We start from the raw sequence: 20,739 nt of genomic DNA on the forward strand, positions 1-20,739 counted from the left end.
AGCAGGGCTTTTAAGGCCTCATTGCTGTATCTGACCTCAGGTACTACATTCAGTCAGGTCCATTTTGATTCTATCACTGGGCTAAATATTTACATTAACTAGCAATTACAAAATCAAAATGTGTTTGTATAGTTGAAAGAATCCATTAATGTTCTATTCACAAAAATGTCACTTAATTTTTGCTTTTATTACAACTGTTTTCATGCATATCTGCTTATGAGAATACAAAATGTTTATATTTATGTCTTTAGATGAGGGTAACTACAGTTAGTATACCCCAAAGTCCCTGTTAATTCACGTTAATTCACGTTATGGAATGGGAAAGTTTAAAACTTTGAATATACACAGAATATTGCAGCCCTAGGTGCGATAAGGGTAAAGGGGAGATAAATATGCATTTGTAAAAATCTCAATAAATGTATTTGTTTAAAAAGGCAAGTATAACATTATAAATGAAAATGAAAGGAAACATCTTTGGTGTATATTATATATAACACTGTAATCTTTCCTTCATGATCAGCACAAAACAAAACACAAGTCTATAAAATCTATAAAATCATCATATATCCTATGAAGTTTTGCTTTTACAAAGAACAAATAAAAAACATTATCAATGCATGTTGTAACAGCAGCAAAAAATAAAAAAACAAAAAGATCGTTCACATTGTCTGAATGCTTTACGATAATCCAAAGTATTCTATAAATGTAAACTACGGGTTTTGTTGTCTAAACACAAAGGAAGACAGACAATATCTGGAGAGATATTCCAGAGAACTATGTCATGTATGGGTCTCAATTACCCAGAAGGCTTAAGTAGAGTCGCAGTGCGGCAGGGGTAACATATTATTTAGTTATCATAGAATGGACTTTATGGTAACATAAACAGCTATCAAATACCAGATGGGCCGATCTAAATAAAGAACGTCTGTGAGATTAACCAGGCGACAAGTGTCAGGCAATACAGACAGCGGCCTGGCACAGGTGACATGCTTGAGATTCACTGTAAGGCATTAATGATGACACACAATAGAGGGCTATGTCAGCATGTTATGCTCCAAGGTCACTGTGGAAGCCTTCTCCCATTATCAGTCAGCAGTGGGCGAGAGCTGGCCCCCCAGTTACAGTCCCGTTGACAAGGCATTGTGTCTTTGAGGACAAAGATAACTGTGTGAAATTCCTGCTCAACACACTGCACTGATTGAGGAGAACAGCCACAGAGGCTTTCGGGGCCATGCCTTTGCCTCCATCTCGGATCAGTTGGAGCAGACGACGGCCTCACACCGGGTTCTGTCTCACAGAAATACACAGTGAATGACGGGTATATCCCACATCCCGTCAACTTTTACTGATACATTTAAAAAGCCACCTCTGTGTGGAGTCTGAGTCCAAGCTGAGCTGCTTCTGATTTATCGCAGGATTAGATTCCAGTCATAATTCAGATAGCTTTGAAATGTAGTCCGTTAAAAGTCTCCAAAAGTACATATACACCCTATAACTCGCTGTAAACATGAATATATTAGTTGCCAAGTATTAAACTAATCGCCAACTATTTTAAGGCCGCAAATAATGATCATTTCATTGTCAATTATTGTCTCAATTAATGGATTTGGTTTATAAAATGTCAGAAAATGGTGAAAATATGGATCAGTTTTTCCTAAAGTTAAAGACGACATCCTCAAATGTCTTGTTTTGTCCACAACTCAAAGATATTCAGTTTACTGCCACAGAGGAGGAAAGAAACCAAAAAATATTCACATTTAACAAGCTTGGAATCAGAGAATTGTGACTATTATTTTCTTTAATAAATGATTAATTGATTATCAAAATAGTTGGTGATTATAATAATAGATTAATCCTTGCAGCTCTAAACTATTTAGATATCAAATATTCAGGTTGATGTTTTATTTTAAGTGGAAAAACTCTGATACACTATTTGAATAATAACAATAACTCATAAAACTTGCACAACATGCATTGTAATTCTGTATAGCAACTTTAATGCACAGCCAGTCACTAGCACCAGCAATCACAGCCCCTTCAGAGGCTAAGAGATAAAAGGAGGGTCAACAGCTAGTGACAAGTGCTGAGATTATTTCCATTCTGATAGCTGTTACTGACAGCTGGCGTCGTGGTGCCAAATGGAAGTGCGAGATTCCGTGCCCCTGCTAAAGACCGAGTGACGATAACACTGACCTCACAGGTCAAACTTCTATTCATTAAAGGAAACATGATCCCAATGCTTAGTTTACGTCGAAACACATAAACGTTGTTAATTAGATACGTATAGAGAGGAGGTTGGTGGTTGGATCAAACGCACCGGACTTTGACCCAGGAGAACACGGTTCCTGTGCAGTTCGGGTCCCATCCCATGTGAAACTGAAGCTTAATTACATAACAGACGTACCCATTTTAACCCAAACCATAATCTTTTTCTAAACCTAACCGAGTAGTATTGTCGTCTAAACTTAACCAAGTAGTTTTGTGCCTAAACCTAAGTAACATACTAATTTTAGCTTGATTTTACTTGAACTTTAACCACCTTGTGTGGACCTTGAAGGGTTACATTACCCTCCCTGGATATTCTGCTAATGACTTTGAGTTTAGGTTGTGCTCCTTTCTTTCTCGGTTCAACCATGGTATTTATTGCTACTCATGGTAAGTAACCAATTTTACTTTTTCCAAAAAACAACTGATGTTGCTGCTGGGAAAGCAAAGTGAGGAATTTCCCCTGGAGAGACATGGGTCAGGCCTGCATACGTAAAATCTTTTATGAACTGGCTTCAAACTAAATCACCTTTGTGTGAGACCACTCAGTGGTATTAGCAGTTGTTTTGTATAAAAACTTTACAACAGTGTCAAAGATTATCGCTTTTAACTGCTGAGATAAGACCCTAAGCATCATATACCATGTTAAAGATCATGTTAAAGATGGTCTAATTATAGAAGCAGTGAAGTGTTGCATCTTTGGTCAGTCCTCTTATTCACTCGAGCATGGGCTCAGATGTCCTGTTAATCATGCTGATAATCCACAACACATACAGTGCTGCATTTGTTGCACCTCTTTAAGCATAGGTGTGAATGTGCTTTCATTTGCTAACAGATACCTGCTTGTCCGCTCGGGGAGTTATGGACGTGACATTTAATAAGAGAAGATACAGGACTCTCTGAATTTCACACAATGGGGGTCTGGGGCCTCCCTTGCCTCCTTCCTGTCCCAAATCATTTTTCAGTCTCCGATAACAATGACTGAGATCCGGCACCAGCACCAAGTCTGGACAAACAGGTAAAGATAGCCCTCTTATTTCAGTTTATAAAAGAACATTGATAATAATTTGTTGTTTTCTCTTGAATTATCGCAGTATATTAACTAGATATTTGTTCACGGATTCTTTGAAATCCCCCCAAGCGCCTTTGGAGGAACATGCAGGCTTGCACTTGTATTTACTGAGCAGCTGCAAACGATTATGCATGGTATTATGGTAGGCCTGAGTATGAGCGCCGATTTACTGATGACCTTGAGGCTGAGGCTCTCTGGCTTTCTTTAACTCTATTTTAAGAAAAAGGGATTTATTTTATCTATCTCTATTTAGGCAATGGATGGTGGCAACTTTATTGGTTACCTAAGTTGTAATGCTATTTATATATAAATATATATATATATATATATATATATATATATATATATATATAGAGAGAGAGAGAGAGAGAGAGAGAGAGAGAGAGAGAGAGAGATGTACTGTATCCCATATTGTTTTTATATTTATAATTCGAAATATAACTAACTCTTTGTTACTGACCAGTAATTATGATACACCTTAGTTGCATTGAATAAGGTATTTACTTGGCAATGTTCCATGAAGCCACTCATTGTTTTAAAATAGAAGAATACACTGTTTTGCAACCGTTTCATAATATTTTATTTAAGCACTACAGATTGTTAGTGATTGTAGGTGAGGGCATATATGTGATAGAGTCTGAGTGCCACTGTTAGAAAAAAGATCTTACATTTTGAGAATTAAGTCATAAGAAATAATCTTTCAAGAGTAAAGTCATAACAGAATATCGACTGTAGCCTTAAGTTATTTTGTTTGGACTGTATTGTCACATCTCCTTCACTTCCCCCTTGCTTATAGGCACCTTTGCACCGTGGACCGGGACTGTCTTCCTACTCCAGGACACTTCCCATTGAAAAGCTGAGGGAAGTGGCGATGTGTTGAATTTAGCATTTATGTGGAAGATAAGCCACACAATGAGGAGGTTTATACCTGATCAGAAGAGCACCACTTCCCTAAACTACATCTCATCCGGAGAGAGTACCAGGATTAGATGTCGGTCAGTTGGTGGTGCCACTGAGATACTTCCATATCATCAGAGCGCATAATAATAACATAATCACAGCAGACCAAAGGAGAGGTAGGGTAGATTCTGGCTGCATTTCAAATCATTTACACAAAGCCTACTGAGCTTTATAAGAACCAGATCCCTGCTGAACTCCAGCTGCTGCATCAAAACATCATGTTGAACTGCCTTCATTTTCTCTGAAGTTTCTTTATTGGTGAAACATCACTCCTTTGACACAAATTTTTACTACGAGAATAAACATATGTACTTGTTTCACCTAAAATTTCAACTTACCGTATTTTCCGCACTATAAGGCGCACCACATTATAAAGCGCAACTTCAATGAATGGCTTATTTTGAAACTTTTTTCATATATAAGTCGCACCACATTATAAAGAGCATAGAATAGACGCTAAAGTCGAGGCTGGGGTTACGTTCTGCATCCATTAGATGGAGCTGCGCTAAAGGGAATGTCAACAAAACAGTCAGGGGAGGTCGTCTTGTTGCTTCCTCCACTTCGGCACCATTGATTGGTTCATGTTAAACTCTCTGACTGCTGCTCTATTCCCTTGTTCTACTGCGTGACTAATGGCCTTGAGTTTAAACTCTGCGTCGTAAGCGTGTCTCTTAACAGGAGCCATTTTGGGCTCTTTACACAAACACACACATGGAAATGAAACGGCACGCTTCGGGCAGTCATATATCTCAACATGCACCGCACGTTACTTCTTCTACGGGGGAAAATAGAGTCGGCGGCTGCTTACCATAGGTGCGAGACCTGTTGTGGCTCAATATTGGTCCATATATAAGGCACCGGATTATAAGGCGCACTGTCGGCTTTTGAGAAATTTGAAGGTTTTCAGGTGCGCCTTATAGTGTGGAAAATACGGTAATTCTTTTCTTGAAATATTATTATAATTAAATAAGTATTTTACGCTCACAATCTCATGACTTTTCTCTCAAAATAATACGGCTTTATTCTTGCAGTCTCAGATTTTTTTCGCCCTTTCAATGTGGGCCTAATACGCCAATGTTGCTCTAAAGTACACAGCAGGCAAAAGGGTTTCTGGAGGGTCCAAAGCTTCACTCCTCATCAAACCCTTTCTGTTACAGCCGGGGGAGGTGGAAAGAAAGAAAAAGAGAAACAGCTGTTAGGGTTTCAGATTAGTTTTGCCTTAATGCCACAAACTAATGTATATAACAGACTAATATAAACTCAAACACTTCACTTTACTGAGCCCTTATTTATACTAATACTTGAAAGAAGAGCAACATGTTAAATGCAGCCAACAGAGGGCGGCATGTGCCAGGGTCGGACGCTGTTCATGCTTCAAACCTTGGAGCCAGTATCGCGGCTCTTGGCACGCAGCTTGTTGACCTGAGACTCAGCGATGTCAGCTCTCTCCTCAGCCTCGTCCAGATCGTGCTGCTGCTTGCGGAACTTGCTAAGATGAACATTAGCCTGTTCCTCCTTTTTATGAATAAAATAAATGTAGTTACACATTGATTGGGTAAGAAGCCGAATAAAGACTGACTTCCCAAATGTCCACACTTACAGCCTCCTCAGCAGCTCTTTTGTAGGATTTAACTTTCATCTGCAGCTTATCTGCAAGATCTTGGAGTCGGGCAACATTCTTGCGGTCCTCCTCAGTCTGTGGAGATAAGACATAAGGTTACAAAGTTAATTTCCTTTCAAAGAACCTAAACCCCATATGCAGATTAATGAAACTAGCTACATAATACAAACCTGATAAGTGAGTTCCTTGATACGGCGCTCGTATTTACGGATACCCTTAACAGTTTCACTGCTTTTCTTCTGCTCCATTTCCACCTCATTCTCCAGCTCCTTCACCTGGTTAGGGACAATATTTAATATAAGATAACTAATCATTTATTCAATATCACGGATGACCAAATACAATCCAAACAACAAGACCAAACAAATCACAAATGTGAAAGAAATACTCACCCTCGCCTCAAGCTTCTGAATCTGCTTCTTGCCCCCCTTCATGGCGATCTGTTCAGCTTCATCCAGACGGTGCTGCAGGTCTTTGATGGTTTGCTCCATGTTCTTCTTCATACGCTCCAGGTGAGCGCTGGTGTCCTGCTCTTTCTTCAGCTCCTCTGCCATCATGGCAGCATCAGTAATGGCCTTCTTGGCCTTTTCCTCAGCGTTCCTGCACTCCTGCACTGCTTCCTCCACTTCAGTTTGAAGCTGAGATGTATCAGCTTCCAGCTTCTTCTTGTGACTTATCAGGCTAGTGTTCTTTTATTATACAGTTAGGGCAATTTTGTTATACAGTTTACTATTAGAGCAACATTTAAAACATTAAAAAACAAATTCTTGGTCTGTGATCTGCCATACCTGTGAGTGCAGTAGCTGCACCCTTTCAGTAACGTCCAGCAGCTCTTGCTCAGCCAGTTTGCGGCTTCTCTCTGTTTGCTCCAGAGCAGCTCTGAGCTCCTCCACTTCAGCCTGAAGCAGGTTGTTGCGTCTCTCAACAATGGCATTGTTCTCCTTTAGATCATCATTGCATCGAAGAGAGTCATCAAGCTGGAGCTGAGCGTCCTGGAAAATGTAAAAAACCTCTAGTTACAAAGATACCACCTTAATAACTGATACTAGCAAAAAAGAAAGTTATTTCCCCTGTTTTACCTTCAGATGTGCATGGACAGATTTCAGTTGTTTCTGGGCCTCAGCTGCCTGCCTGTTGGCCTGGCTTAACTGGATCTCCATCTCATTGAGGTCTCCCTCCATCTTCTTCTTCAAACGGAGGGCCTCATTCCTGCTGCGAGTCTCGGCGTCAAGAGAGCTCTGCAGGGTGTCAATCATCCTCTGCAGGTTCCTCTTGCTCTGCTCCATCTCCTCGTCCTTCTCAGCTATTTTACGCTCCATGTCAGCCTTAATCTGGTTGAACTCAAGCTGGGCTCTGAGAATCTTGCCCTCCTCATGCTCAAGAGAACCCTAACAAAGACATCAGGTGTTTGTCAAACAATATACAGGTATATCCAACTATTCTCCGAATTAAAGCTCCATTTTGAACTACACATATGTGAGTCTTACCTCTGCTTCCTCAAGGGCAGACTGAATCTCACTCTTTTCCTGCTCCAGCTGCTTACGGACTTTCTCCAACTCATGAATACTCTTTCCTCCCTCACCAAGTTGCTCAGTGAGGTCTGAAATCTCCTCTGTGTATGAAAGAAGATGTATTTAATATGGCATATGCAATGTGTATTGCATGTTTAGACACATTCGCTGGTATATTACCCTGAAGATTCTTGTTCTCTCTTTTAATGGTCTCCAGCTGATCTAGAGATTCTTCATAGGAGTTTTTCAGTTTGAAGAGCTCAGTGCTCAAAGACCTGGCTTCCTTCTGAGAGCTCTCCAACTCACACTGACACTCCTCATATTTCTGTTTCCACTCAGACAGGACCTAGACATTAAGATACACATTTAAATCACCACATCAAGCTCTCTATAGTTTGGCAAATGTGCATTATTTGAGGAGACCCTGTGTAATGATACTTTTGACACTCAGAAAATGCAGGTATACTTTGTCAAAGTTTCTTTGCTTCTTGTCCAGAACAGCAGCAGCAGCATTGGACCTCTCCACATCCACCATGAGATCTTCGATCTCATTCTGCAGCCTGTGTTTGGTCTTCTCCAGAGATGAACATTTAGCATTCACTGCTTCAACAGCCTCCTCGGCGTCCTGCAGACGCTGAGCCAGCTTCTTTCTGGAAAAACAAAACAAGTCTTATCCACTGGTGCTTAAGGGTTCTGTTTGAGATAGTACAGGGAATGAAGATGGTAGAGATATAGAATGAAATTCAACAAAGGTGCCCAGCTTTATTTGGATTTACGTTGCAATTTATATATATAAAACGTTGTATATTAGGGCAAGATACCTGAGCCTCCTACAGCTTTCCAAATAAACAGGATTTAACCTAACTCTTACCCATGCATCATTTCAAATGCTTAGCTCCCTTAAATGGCCATTATAGCTAACTGCAGAGGGATCTACATCCGGGTCATCTTGGTGGCTGCCGCATTCATCCAAGCACACCAGTTTGTTGAGATGTTCGAGGCTGACTCTCACTGTAAGACTTTCTTCTAAGGAAACTCAAAGCCTGATTACCCATGGACTGTCATGAGGATGTTAATGAGTCATTTTACTTTTCTGCCTTATTGCCTCAGGCTTGAAAAATCTAGATGTGTCCATGGATGACAGTGTCCTCAGCTGTGAGCACCTAACACAACAAATGAATATGCATCTTTGATCAACATTGCCAATGATGTCTCACTGCTCAAAAATAAACTGGCCAAGGCCGGTTGGTGAGAAAAAGCCATTACAATACATACTGTGAAAAGCAATATTATTAAAGGAATGTGCGACGGGCCATAAATAAACAGTATCTGACATTGACCACTGTGATCATATATGGATGTAGATCACAATGCAGTTCCAGGTGGCTACTTTATTCTTTGTCTACTTTTGGTTTGACATAGAGACAAGTGTTTGGTTTAAAGTTAGCATGACCCATAGAGCCACATTTATGGGAAACACCATACCAGATGTTTTTTTCTTTAGGTGTTGTTCTTTATAAGTCTTATCTTACATTATATTTAAAATACACCTGTATGTTCTTGTATGTGCAGGACTCACTTGGACTCCTCCAGTTCCTCTGTTCTCTGGATGGCATCAGTTTCGTACTTAGTTCTCCACTGAGCCACCTCAGAGTTAGCCTTGGACATGCTGCGCTGCAATTCAGCCTTGGCCTCCTGCTCCTCCTCATACTGCTCCCTGAGCAGGTCACAGTCATGACGAGCAGACTGCACTGCATGGGCCAACGCATTCTTGGCCTGAATTAATATTGATAATGTGGGTAATCTCTCTTGGACATGCGACTTGAGTCGTGAAGATAAATAAATACGTTTAGCAATTTCTATACCTTTATTTCCTCCTCTAGTTGTCTTTTTAGATCTTCAAGTTGTTGATTGTAGGCATTTTTTCCTCTGGTCATCTGAGAAACAAGTGATTCTTTCTCCTCCAGCTGTCTTGAATGCTCATCTAGAGAGGCAAAAGTTAAGTTTTAGAACCATTTTGTTCATGGTTAAACAAATTGATTATTTCAAGTGAAAAGAGTAACCCTGACCGTTCTCAGCTTGAAGCTTGGCTTTTTGGGTGCCAAAGTCATTAAGGGATCTCTGATATTCGTCACACCTGTTTCTGTATTCATTCATTTGATCCTCCAAAGTTCTACAGGTCTTCTCCAAGGTAATCTTCAAAAGAGATATACCATAGTTCACAGGCACCGTTTACTACTTTTCAATATAAGACATCTCATGACATTTATTTACTACTTTAAACTTCCAATTCCAGATTCAAGGGACCGAGGATTTCGTCTACCTATCCTAATAAAAACAATAACATTTAAGTTGGAGGTGTTCATGTTCACAGTTTACTGATGCATCGCCTGTAAGTATTGAACTCATCATTAATTTAACTACCTGGTTGTCAGTTATTTCTACCAGGGTGGAATCTTTCCTTCAAGCACACATACCTTAGACTTAACTACTTGTTCCATATTGGAGACCACATCATCAAGCTCCAGTCTGAGCTCACTCTTCTCCTTCTCCAGTTTTTGCTTGACTCTCTGCAGGTTGTCGATCTGCTCTCCCAGGTCAGCCGCACTGTCAGCTTGTTTCTTCCTGAGCGTGGCAGCAGTGGCTTCATGCTGCAGAGTGGCCTCTTCAAGGTCTCTGCGAAGTTTCAGGAACTCAGCCTCCCTCTTCTTGTTCATTTCAATCTGGGCAGATGTTGCTCCGCCAGCCTCCTCCAGCCTCTCACTGATCTCCTCCAGCTCTCTGGCCAGATCTGCTCTCTGCTTCTCCACCTTAGCTCGGGCAGCTCGCTCTGCCTCCAACTCTTCCTCCAGCTCCTCTACACGAGCCTAATGTCAGAACATGTTTAAATGTGGCAACTCTTTGGGGAAATGTTAACATTCAATTTAGACCAACTAGTGCACATTTGTACCTGCAGCTCTTTTATCTTCTTTTGGAGTTGAATGATCATGGCCTGTTCATCTTCAATTCTGCCGTTCATCTGGCTGATCTCAAAGTCTTTCCTGCAGGATTTTGTTAAATCAGTGTTAGATCATTAAAATTGTCCACAATATTTAATGACCATACTGAATGAAAAATATCATTATGAATTTTTTACTTTTTTAGGCGTTCCTCCAGCTGTTGCTTGTCATTTTCTAAATCCATTACAGTCTCCTGGGTCAACTTTAAGTCTCCCTCCAGCTTTCTCTTTGCTCTCTCAAGATCCATTCGAACCTTCTTCTCTTGCTCAAGAGACCCCTCAAGCTTAATGCAAAGACATCATTACAGCATTTGTGAATCGTTTGGTTATTATGACTTCCAATATAATCTAAGCAGTACAACTTTGACATGGAGTCTTACATCATCCACTTGTTGCTCCAGCTTAGTCTTAGCCTTAGTCAGAGTGTTGACTTTGTCTTCTTCACTCTGCAAATCATCCAGCGTTTGCTGATGAGCTTCCTGTAAGGCTTTCTTTTCCTTGGTCAACTTAGCAATGATTTCATCCTGACCTGACATCTCTTCAACCAGGTTCTTCACCTATGAACCAAGAAAAGTTAGTTACTGGATGACTAAGTTGCTGAAACAAATGGTAAAGTTAAGATGGCATACCTTGTTCTCTGTGGCGTGCTTCTCTTTCTCCACTTTAGCCAGAGTTAACTCTAAGTCGTCGATGTCTTTCTTCAGCTCAGAGCACTCATCCTCCAGTTTTCTCTTCTTAGCTGTCAGTTCAGAATTCATCTCCTCCTCATCCTCCAGTCTTTCTGTCAGCTCTTGAGCTTTTGCCTCTAGTTGAATTTTGTTTTTAATCAGCCCCTCGCATCTTTCTTCAGCATCACACAGATTGTCTTGCTCCTGTTATTATTTAAAAGGCACAGCATTAGTTAATGGTGGACATTGTTAGTATTTATGATACTGACTATTTAAACATACAGATTGAACTTGGAGCTGCAGATCGTTCTTCTCTTGGAGAAGAGTGACCATTTTTTCTTCAAGTTCCTTCCTGCGGGCCTCAGACTTTGCGTAAGCCTCTTTCAGCTTCAGGAATTCTTCTTTCATGTTGGCCATCTCCTTTTCTGACTCAGCGGATCTCAACAGAGGTTTGATCTTGAAGAACAGCTTCATCCACGGCCAATTCTTGACCCCCATGAAGGAACGGACGTTCCACTGGATCACCAATAGTGCTTCTCTAAAAATATATTTTAAAATAACTTGGAAGTTAACTGTACACCACAAATCAATAACATTTGAATCTTAAAAGACGAGCTAGACACAAAAGATACCTGCGTTCCACCATCTTCTGATACTCAATACGAGACAAAAGACCACGGGATCTGGCTTGAATACCAGTAATGATTTTGGAGAGACGCTCATCTCTCAGCTCCTCAAGTAGACCCAGCAAACCAGCCTTGAAGAACACCTTGAACAGCAATGGGTTGGGTTTTTTTTGCCATCTTCTCCATCTACTACGTGAATGTTTCTTGTACCCAATATCAGAACAACTTTAGATGATACCTTGGTATGTCCAAACTTGTACTGATTGTGATCAATATCGAGAGATCCAAGCAGTTTCTCTGCTCCCTTCCTGCTGTCAATGAACTGACCCTCAGGGATGGCAGCAGGATTCAGGATGCGATATCTCATAAATAAAATAGAATATCATATTACAAACAGAATATTTAACTTCTGTTTGAATTTATACAGTTATTAGCTAATATACCTCTGTTTGAAATCTCCATAGAGGATCCTGTTGGGGAAACCCTTTCTGCAGATCCTGATGCCTTCCAGCACACCGTTACAGCGCAGCTGGTGCATCACCAGAGGGTTCTCCATGGCCCCAGGAGTCTTGGTCTCATTGGGGATGATGCAGCGCACAAAGTGAGGGTGAGTAGACCTCAAGTTGGTCATCAGCTTGTTCAGGTTTTCCTTTTAATATGATGAAGCATAAATGTATAAATACTGATAAATACTGTTAAAGAATTCAGCATCATAAAAATACCACATGCTCGGATAAAAAAAAGTCATACACAATACCCTATGAAGAGCAGACACAGTCTGAAATGACGATCCCTTCTTCTTCTTAATTTTTTTTTCTTCTGTACCATCAGCTGTTCAAATAAATAACCTCAGAATTTAACCGCATAGCTAGACAAAAAAACATTGTAATTTCCAAGCAATATATTCATGCCATTGACATTCAGTTTATTCATACCTGATTCTGCTCCAGCGTAATTTGCAAAGAGCACAGATAGCAGCTTGAGATTAGACTTCTGGTAGAGTCCTACAACCGTCTCATTCAAAGGATCCTTGTTCTTCACCAGCCAGTTGTTGATATTATAGTCAACAGTTCCTGCATAATGCATCAGGGCAAAATGGGCCTCTGGTTTTCCTTTGACAATTCTGGGCTTCTGGAAGTTGGCAGATTTCCCCAGATGGTTGTCATAGAGCTTGGCCTTAAAGGTGGTATCAGAGGCTTTGGGAAACATGCACTCCTCTTCAAGGATGGACATGATACCCATGGGCTGATGGAACAAAAAATCTAATGGTTTTAACAGACTACCTTTTTTAGAATTAATTTGTATTCATGAACATGTAACATCCCTGTGTCTCACCTTTTCAATCAGGTCAATACAGGCCTGCAAGTCCATACCAAAATCTATGAAAGTCCATTCAATGCCCTCTTTCTTATACTCTTCCTGCTCCAGCACAAACATGTGGTGGTTGAAAAACTGTTGCAGTTTTTCATTGGTGAAGTTGATGCACAGCTGCTCAAAGGTGTTGAACTGCAAAGAGAGAAAACATAGATTTTTCCAACCAGTTTATGTTGAAAGAGGGCTGGTTTATTGTGTGCAAATAAGATAACTCACATCAAAGATCTCAAATCCAGCAATGTCCAGTACACCAATGAAGTACTGACGAGGCTGCTTTGTCTCCAGTGACTGGTTGATTCTTATCACCATCCACAAGAACATCTTTTCATAAACAGACTTAGATAGAGCTCCAACTGCATAGGTCACCTGTGAAACATGCAATATATATATAATAACGCGCTTACAAATGAATACGCTTAAGAGCCTTAACCTTTCAGTTTCTGCAGATAGAAAATAAAATGTGTTCCTGTATTGAGTACTGAACCTTTGTGTATAAGAACTATTTAATTTGACTAATTTTGCTTCTTACTTGAGCAACATTTTGTCCCTTGGTGACCCACTCATTTCCTACTTTGACTCTTGGGTGACAGAGACCTTTGATGAGGTCGGCAGAGTTCAGGCCCATCAGATATGCAATTTTGTCAGCATCTGAAGAAGGAAAGTGAATGCTGTAAAACTGCCTACTTGGGCCAGTGTCTCTCGTGGTTGATTCTGAGACAACCTGATAAACAGTGCTTCGCTGACCTTCAGTGCCATCCGCCTCTGCCTGCTCCTCTCGCTGCCTCTGCTTGAACTTCATGTTGCCGTGATGCATGATAGCACCAGTTAGCTTGTACACAGAGTTCTTTTCCTCTTGAGTAAAGCCCAACACATCATAGGCATTCTGCGGAGAAACACACGGTAACCTCTCAACATTTATAGAGGTAATATACATTTCATCAAAGTTATAAACATGTGCAATAAGAGAAGAATAACTTTCTTGTGTAACTGTGCAGTCAGAGCATAAACAGAGATCTTCAGAGAGGTCGGAGACTGCTTACTACTTTGTACTTGTATGTGTGAACGCAGCATAAGGCCACATTCAGACCAACTATAGCTCTCGAGAAGAAAAACTGAACCCCCTTCATTCATCAATAGAGCAAGTCAGTGGACAATGCAGAGATGCCAACGTAGAGGTCCAGTGAAAAACAACGCATAGTCATTCGTAAAAAAAAAAATTTAACCTGGTTAAACTTATGCTGGAATGCATCGTGATATCCTCCAGCTAGATTATTATCCAATCCAATACATGAAGTGCACATTCCTGGTAGACGTTTCACCTCTCATCCAAGAGGCTTCATCAGTTCATGTACGCATCAGTCCAGTCCCAGCCTGGTCAGATGCGTACATGAACTGATGAAGCCTCTTGGATGAGAGGTGAAACGTCTTCCTAGATAACAATAACCAGTCCAGTTGCTTTTGACTGAAATTGCTTTGAGGATAACATTGAGCTGGACAAATGAGAACATTAACAGGCTTATTCCTGGTAGATTATTTTATAACCTGAATGCTGTTTTTCTACTACGCAATCGTGGAAAGATAGATGACAGATTAAACAGTTGCCATGATAACTTTCTAGAGTTTAAAATCCTGACTCTGCGTATTAAAAAGTGTTTTTGATTTCTGATCAATCTTTTTCCTCCAACTGGATTTTCTGGATTGTATTTTATTGTCTTATCGTGTTTTACCACTTAGTTGTTTTTGCTATGAATCCTGCGCAAGTCCTTTAGTAACTAGAGGTGAATGTAAAATTCTAAAAAGAGGAATGAGTGAAAGCCTGACATCTGTTGCCATCAGTTCCTCTGCATCATCAATGGAGGCCACTTGGGTTTCCCCCTGAGAGATGAAGGCGTAGTCATAGGGATTATTGGAGATCAACAGCATCTCTGGAGGGCACAGAGAAAGGGTGGGACAATGTCAGAAAAATAGACAAACAACTACAATGAAAAAGCCAATGACATTCTTTCTGTGGTGGCAAACCACCACTGAGACACAAAAGAGCCACAGCCTTGCACTTACCCAGGAGTTCAGGCTTCTTGTTGGACAGAATCTGGTAGAAAATGTGGTAATCTCTTTCAGCCTTGAGCTGGAAGGTCACACGAGACTTTTCCAGAAGATCTGACAAGTGACAAATACCAGAACAAAATGTGTAAAATCAACTATATTATGTTATAAAACATAAATAGAATAATATGCATGCTTTTTCTTACATGTTTCAATATCCGCAGAAGCTAACTTTCCTCTGGTATCAAAATGAATCCGGATGAATTTACCCTGAAAGAATAAAGTTTGTACAGTATTTTTAAAGAAACCTTTATCTGCTGCCACTGACAACAGAACAGAATACATAATATTTAGTCACACAAAGATTAGACACTCACAAATCTTGAAGAGTTGTCATTCCTGATGGTCTTGGCATTACCAAAGGCCTCCAGAGCCGGGTTAGCCTGGATGATTTGATCCTCCAGGGTGCCCTGTCAGAGAGGAACAATGTATGCTCAGTCTGTAATCAATCTTTACAGCTACACAAAGAGGCTTAAGCGGCCTCTGGTGGCAGTCTTTGAAAGTTTGAAGCACTTGGTTACCTACAAATTATTACAGTAGAAATCATGAAAGGAGTTTAAGTCATTGTTTGTTGATGGTCGCCAGTGCATAGAGAAGATTTCTTGTCAGTGTTACTTTGTATCTGATTTAAATGAGAAAGTAAGGCAAATCTATTCCATTTTAGTTAAAGGGGTAAGAGTTGGCTCACCAGAACCCCTCGGACAACTCACACCTTTGACAGAGCTTATTATTTACCTTGTCCTTGGCATTGGGGTCTTTCTTCATTCCTCCAGCTGCAATACTTGCAAAATACTGAATGACTCTTTTTGTGTTGACAGTCTTTCCTGCACCAGATTCTCCACTGTAATTGCAAAGTCAATGATCAGTACCTACAGTGGCATAATGTGGATTTTATTTCAGAGCATTGAATTTTATTTCATTTTTCATTTCAAGTATAAGACATTACATACGTGATCAGAATTGACTGGTTTTCACGGTCTACAAAGACAAGTTTGCAGAAGGTAAGGTTTTGTCAGTGTTATACTTTGTCAGCATTGTTACCGTAATTTCCGGACTATAAGCCGCTACTTTTTTCCCTCGTTCTGGTCCCTGAGGCTTATACAACGGTGCGGCTTTTCTACGGCTTACGGTAACCAGGTACTGCGCTGCTACCGAGGATGCGCGAGACCGAGGCAGACATCTGGCGCCAGGTAACGAGAGCAAAACAAAGAGTAGGAGAGCTTCAGCGACAGTTTGCGCGAAGGAAGTGTTCATGCAAACACCCTCAACATGGAGAACAAACGGAGAAGTGCATATGATGCTGCTTTTAAGTTTAAGGCAATCGATCTGGCTGTCAAAGAAGGAAATAGAGCTGCTGCACGTACCCTTGACATCAATGAATGGCTGGTTATTTTGATAACGTAAACGGCCGCGGGACTGCACTTTTACTGCTGTGTTACAGGCGAGCGGTTTGTATTACTTTGCACCGTTGTATTATTTGTACTCTGCACGAATGCTGTTCGCCATGTCAAAGATGTGAAAGTTTGATTGAATGATTGAAAGATTTATTGTTAATAAATGGGACGCTTTGCGTTCCCAAACAGTCATCTCTGTCCCGACAATCCCCTCCGTGGTAGCAGGAACCCCTATATACTACGGTAATTACACATCAAAACGCCTGCGGTTTATAGTCGGGTGCGGCTTATATATGGAGCAATCTGTATTTTCCCCTAAATTTAGCTGATGAGGCTTATAGTCAGGTGCGCTTTATAGTCCGGAAATTACGGTACATGGAACAAAAATTACCGAGAACATTATTTGTCGTGTTAGTTTTTACCTGCCAGCATGTACTGGTAGGCATTGTCAGAGATGGAGAAGATATGAGGAGGAGCCTCAGCCCTCTTTTTTCCTCTGTAGGCAACAACCACCTCTTGGTTGTAGACTGGAAGCCACTTGTAGGGGTTGACAGTCACACAAAAGAGCCCAGAGTAGGTCTGTGAAACGCCAACAAATGATTGCTGTTTTTGCATCAACCACTGGCCATTTTTAAAAGAAACGTTGTGCTTTGAATTATTTCAGATGATTTCAGGGTTTTTTTAAATGCACTATTCACTCATTCCTGATTAATGTACCTGTGACTTACACTCTATTGTTTTGATTTGTCTTAAAGAGAGAACTAATAACAGTAGAAAAATATATATTTAAAGTGTAATTCCAGCACAATATCATCCCAGGGTCTTTTTCGAAAATTACATACATCAAATAAGCCATTGAGACAGTTTTTTTAGAGTAAAATCTATTAACGGGGAAATCCGGGAGAGTCGCTAACAGCTGGACGTGGCTAACATGGATAAGCTCGGGCAGTACGGTGAAGGCATTCAAAGGTCTTTTTTAACCACTAATACTGCTGAAAATAACAGCAAACCTCTGCAGCAGCATGAGAAGAGTCCCTACACACAAAAGAAAGCACCAATGGGCTCCTTCCTTTGGGATTGACTTTGGTAATCCACTTGAATGGACTTTACAATGAGAGGAGCTGGTACCGGGGCCAGTACGTAAGTCTTTAAAACACTCTTTTAATAAACTCTGGCTTCACTAACTGCGTTGTTGGTGCTTCATTTTATGTGTAATGACTCTTCTGCTGCTGCTGCAGAGGTTTGCTGTTATTTTCAGCAGTATTAGTGGTTAAAAAAGACCTTTCAATGCCTTCATCGTACTGCCCCAAGCTAATCACCGTTAGCCACGTCCGGCTGTTAGCGACTCTTCCAGATTTTTCCGTTAATAGTTGGAACACGAAAAAAAAAAACTGTCTCGATGGCTTATTTGATGCATGGATGTGCCGAAAAAGGCCATGGGATGATTTTGCGCCGGAATTACCCTTTAAGAATAGGTGCATAATTAACCATGGATGCATCTTCTTGTTGTTGACTACTCACGTAGATCATCCATGCTGCATAACGCTCTTTGAGGTTAAACAGCACAGCGGGTTCATGGAGGAAGGTCAACATGGCCATGTCCTCGATCTTGTCAAACTTCGGAGGATTCTGTTGCAGAATCTCTGGGTCTTTGACCACCACAGTCTAAGGAATGATTAACATGATTAATCAATAATATTCTGATTAATATGTAACTGTCACAAAAATTTCCCCTGGAAATGTTTTTTTGGAGTTAGTAAGCGACACATTCAAAGAATTTCTGTTGTATATGTTACCTGCATGTGCTGACCCTGTTATTGTCATCATTGCTAGGGTAACATTACAAAGCCACACAGTGTAAATGCCAGATGGCTGATGCCTCATTTCACCACACACTTACTGGAGACACTTTAACTGCAGTTGTACCCATTTGAATTTCTCTCACTCAGGGATAGATGCTTTGAATCACACAGAGTTACACTCAGATTAACATTGCTCCCAGACAAGGACTCACACTTGGACTCAAGTGGATACGTTGCTGATTTAAATCCAGCTTTTGTGCCATGGCAGTGTTTTCAGATTAATGGTATTTGGCTTTCCTCTGAGAGAGAGCAGTGGGGGTCCGAGCTCTGGCGCTACTGCCATGCAGGGAAGCCAAACACAGTTCATCTGCAAACACTGCCATGACACAGAGCTGGATTTAAATCAGCGGGATATCTCTTTAAACGCACATTTAATGTGTTTCCTGTGCTGCTATGATCCTGTTGAGTGAACCAGTTAGGATGGATTTAGTTTTTCTCTGGGGCATTTTCAAGTACACTGAAGTGTAGCTCTCTCTGGATTTGACAGGGCTTAACTCTTGGCATGCTATGTAGGTTAAAGCTAGGGCTGGGTCTCACCACTGATCACCTGAATCAATACTAATTCAAAAGATGGTAAATGGACTTGTACTTATATAGCGCCTTTCTAGTCTTCTGACTACTCAAGGCACTATCACAGTGTTTGTCACATTCACACTGATGGCAGTGGACAGCTACAGACCATCTAATCTGACCATTCACACCACTTTCACACACCCATGCACAGCACAGGGAGCAATTCGGGGTTCAGTGTCTTTCCCAAGGACACTTCGACATGTGGACCGGGGGAGGTGGGGATTGAACCACCAATCTCTCGAATGGAGGGCGACCTGCTCTCTCACTTAGCCACAGTCGCCCAGATTAGATTTCCTTTTTTATTCAATATTGATTTGATTAGGACTGTTTACGTTATACAATCAATTTTACTTGGGTATGAAAGAGATTCTCTGAGAACTAATGCTGCAAATTGGACAAGAAACCCTCTAACCTGGTGCATTATTAGAATTAATAATGTTCACAAGCTGACCCCAGGGAAGTTATTAAGCATTAATGTACTTTTTATTGAGCAGTCAACACAAAGTGAAACTCTGCAGACTCTACAGTCAGTGAGTGACATATTGAAGTCAAAAGGTTAACCTGACTTATTAACAATCTTTATCTCTCTTATGTCCTACAGACTAGCATTACATGCTTGGTGCCAGAGGCTTCCTTTGGTCTTCTAAAAGATCAATTCAAGATTTATGAAAAAATTGAAAATTGATTTGTATCAGTAAATGGATTCTTTAAATCCAACCCTAGTTAAGACAAAACATGTATCTAACTTCAAGTTATTGCCTTTTTATTGGGAATTCATTCATTCACACAGATGTGATTTGATTTCATCTCTACCAGTTTACAAATTCTGTCTACAGCCTGCCTTCAACTTCTGATTCCCCCAGATTATTATTATTATAAGTGCTGTATTTCAGCATTGTGCTTAAGCTTATTTTATGCATGATGTGCTTGTTAAAGTTAGGATTTAGGTTGATGGCACCGGTAACTTCATCAGTGCAACTACTCATACATAATAAGAAACACATTTGTGCTTTTGATAGTATAAATATCTCAAGAGTCAAATGTAACCACTGACCTTCCCACGCTCCGTCTCCACAGTGACCTTGTCTCCATCTCGGCTGGTGATGGTTCCCTTCACAAACTCTTCCGTTGGATCTGGGACAAAGCATTCCTTCTTTATGTCGAAGGGCCGCGTGGAGGCCTCCATACGCTCCCTGTCCGACTTCCTCAGGTACGACGCAGCCTTCCCAAACACAGACATCTCTGCATCCCCCATGGCTGCACTAATGTGTTAGTACAGATGATAAATGAATCACTCTGTCTATATCTGTTGATATATTTTATTTTTATCTGAACATATAAATTGATCTGAAAGAAAGAAGAATTTACCGGTAGATTCAACTCAGATGACAGGTGAGCTCAGACTCAGTACGTCAGTGACCTGAAGCGGGCAGAGAAAACCATTAGCAGGATATTTTAAGGATGTTGTGAAATGTCTGGATTACAGTGGCTGACTCGTACTAACTTAATTAAAATGTGTTAATATTTGTAGAGATAACAGGCATCTCTTTTTTATTTTCATTAGTCATCATTAGTCAGATCATTAGTTCAATCTTAAAATGTTCACTCTTGTGTTAGCTATGCTTCAAATATAAAAAATGTCACCTCTATTTTGTTGAATGAGATCAAATTCAAATTCGATTTACTTTTAGATTAGACAAAATTAAAATACA

At 40.5% G+C, this 20,739-nt stretch overlaps 1 protein-coding gene across 2 annotated transcripts; it reads right to left on the reverse strand.

The window, feature by feature from the left end:
- Nucleotides 1-5,424: 5,424 nt before the first annotated feature.
- LOC310958279 (myosin-7-like) lies at nucleotides 5,425-20,282 on the reverse strand (the record flags this gene model as incomplete). 2 transcript variants are annotated; one of them, XM_083929140.1, is made up of 37 exons in its annotated part: nucleotides 5,425-5,445; nucleotides 5,678-5,812; nucleotides 5,898-5,993; nucleotides 6,089-6,193; nucleotides 6,311-6,607; nucleotides 6,707-6,910; nucleotides 6,998-7,306; nucleotides 7,406-7,530; nucleotides 7,610-7,775; nucleotides 7,896-8,079; nucleotides 9,009-9,205; nucleotides 9,295-9,413; nucleotides 9,499-9,625; nucleotides 9,907-10,296; nucleotides 10,380-10,470; nucleotides 10,566-10,711; nucleotides 10,808-10,984; nucleotides 11,057-11,299; nucleotides 11,378-11,633; nucleotides 11,728-11,864; nucleotides 11,960-12,083; nucleotides 12,165-12,370; nucleotides 12,479-12,552; nucleotides 12,657-12,966; nucleotides 13,057-13,227; nucleotides 13,312-13,461; nucleotides 13,625-13,743; nucleotides 13,840-13,978; nucleotides 14,917-15,020; nucleotides 15,154-15,252; nucleotides 15,345-15,408; nucleotides 15,516-15,608; nucleotides 15,934-16,039; nucleotides 16,149-16,176; nucleotides 17,015-17,171; nucleotides 18,114-18,257; nucleotides 20,082-20,282. In XM_083929140.1, the coding sequence occupies 37 exons, from the start codon at nucleotides 20,280-20,282 to the stop codon at nucleotides 5,425-5,427; spliced, it is 5,814 nt and encodes a 1,937-aa protein (XP_083785266.1). The 2 variants fall into 2 exon arrangements, with proteins under 2 accessions (XP_083785266.1, XP_083785267.1); XM_083929141.1 differs by lacking the exon at nucleotides 5,425-5,445 and having other exon boundaries at nucleotides 5,672-5,812; nucleotides 12,479-12,540.
- Nucleotides 20,283-20,739: the final 457 nt, after the last annotated feature.

This window comes from Echiichthys vipera (genome assembly GCF_963691815.1).
Source record: "Echiichthys vipera genome assembly, chromosome: 15".
Lineage (NCBI taxonomy): Eukaryota > Metazoa > Chordata > Actinopteri > Perciformes > Trachinidae > Echiichthys > Echiichthys vipera.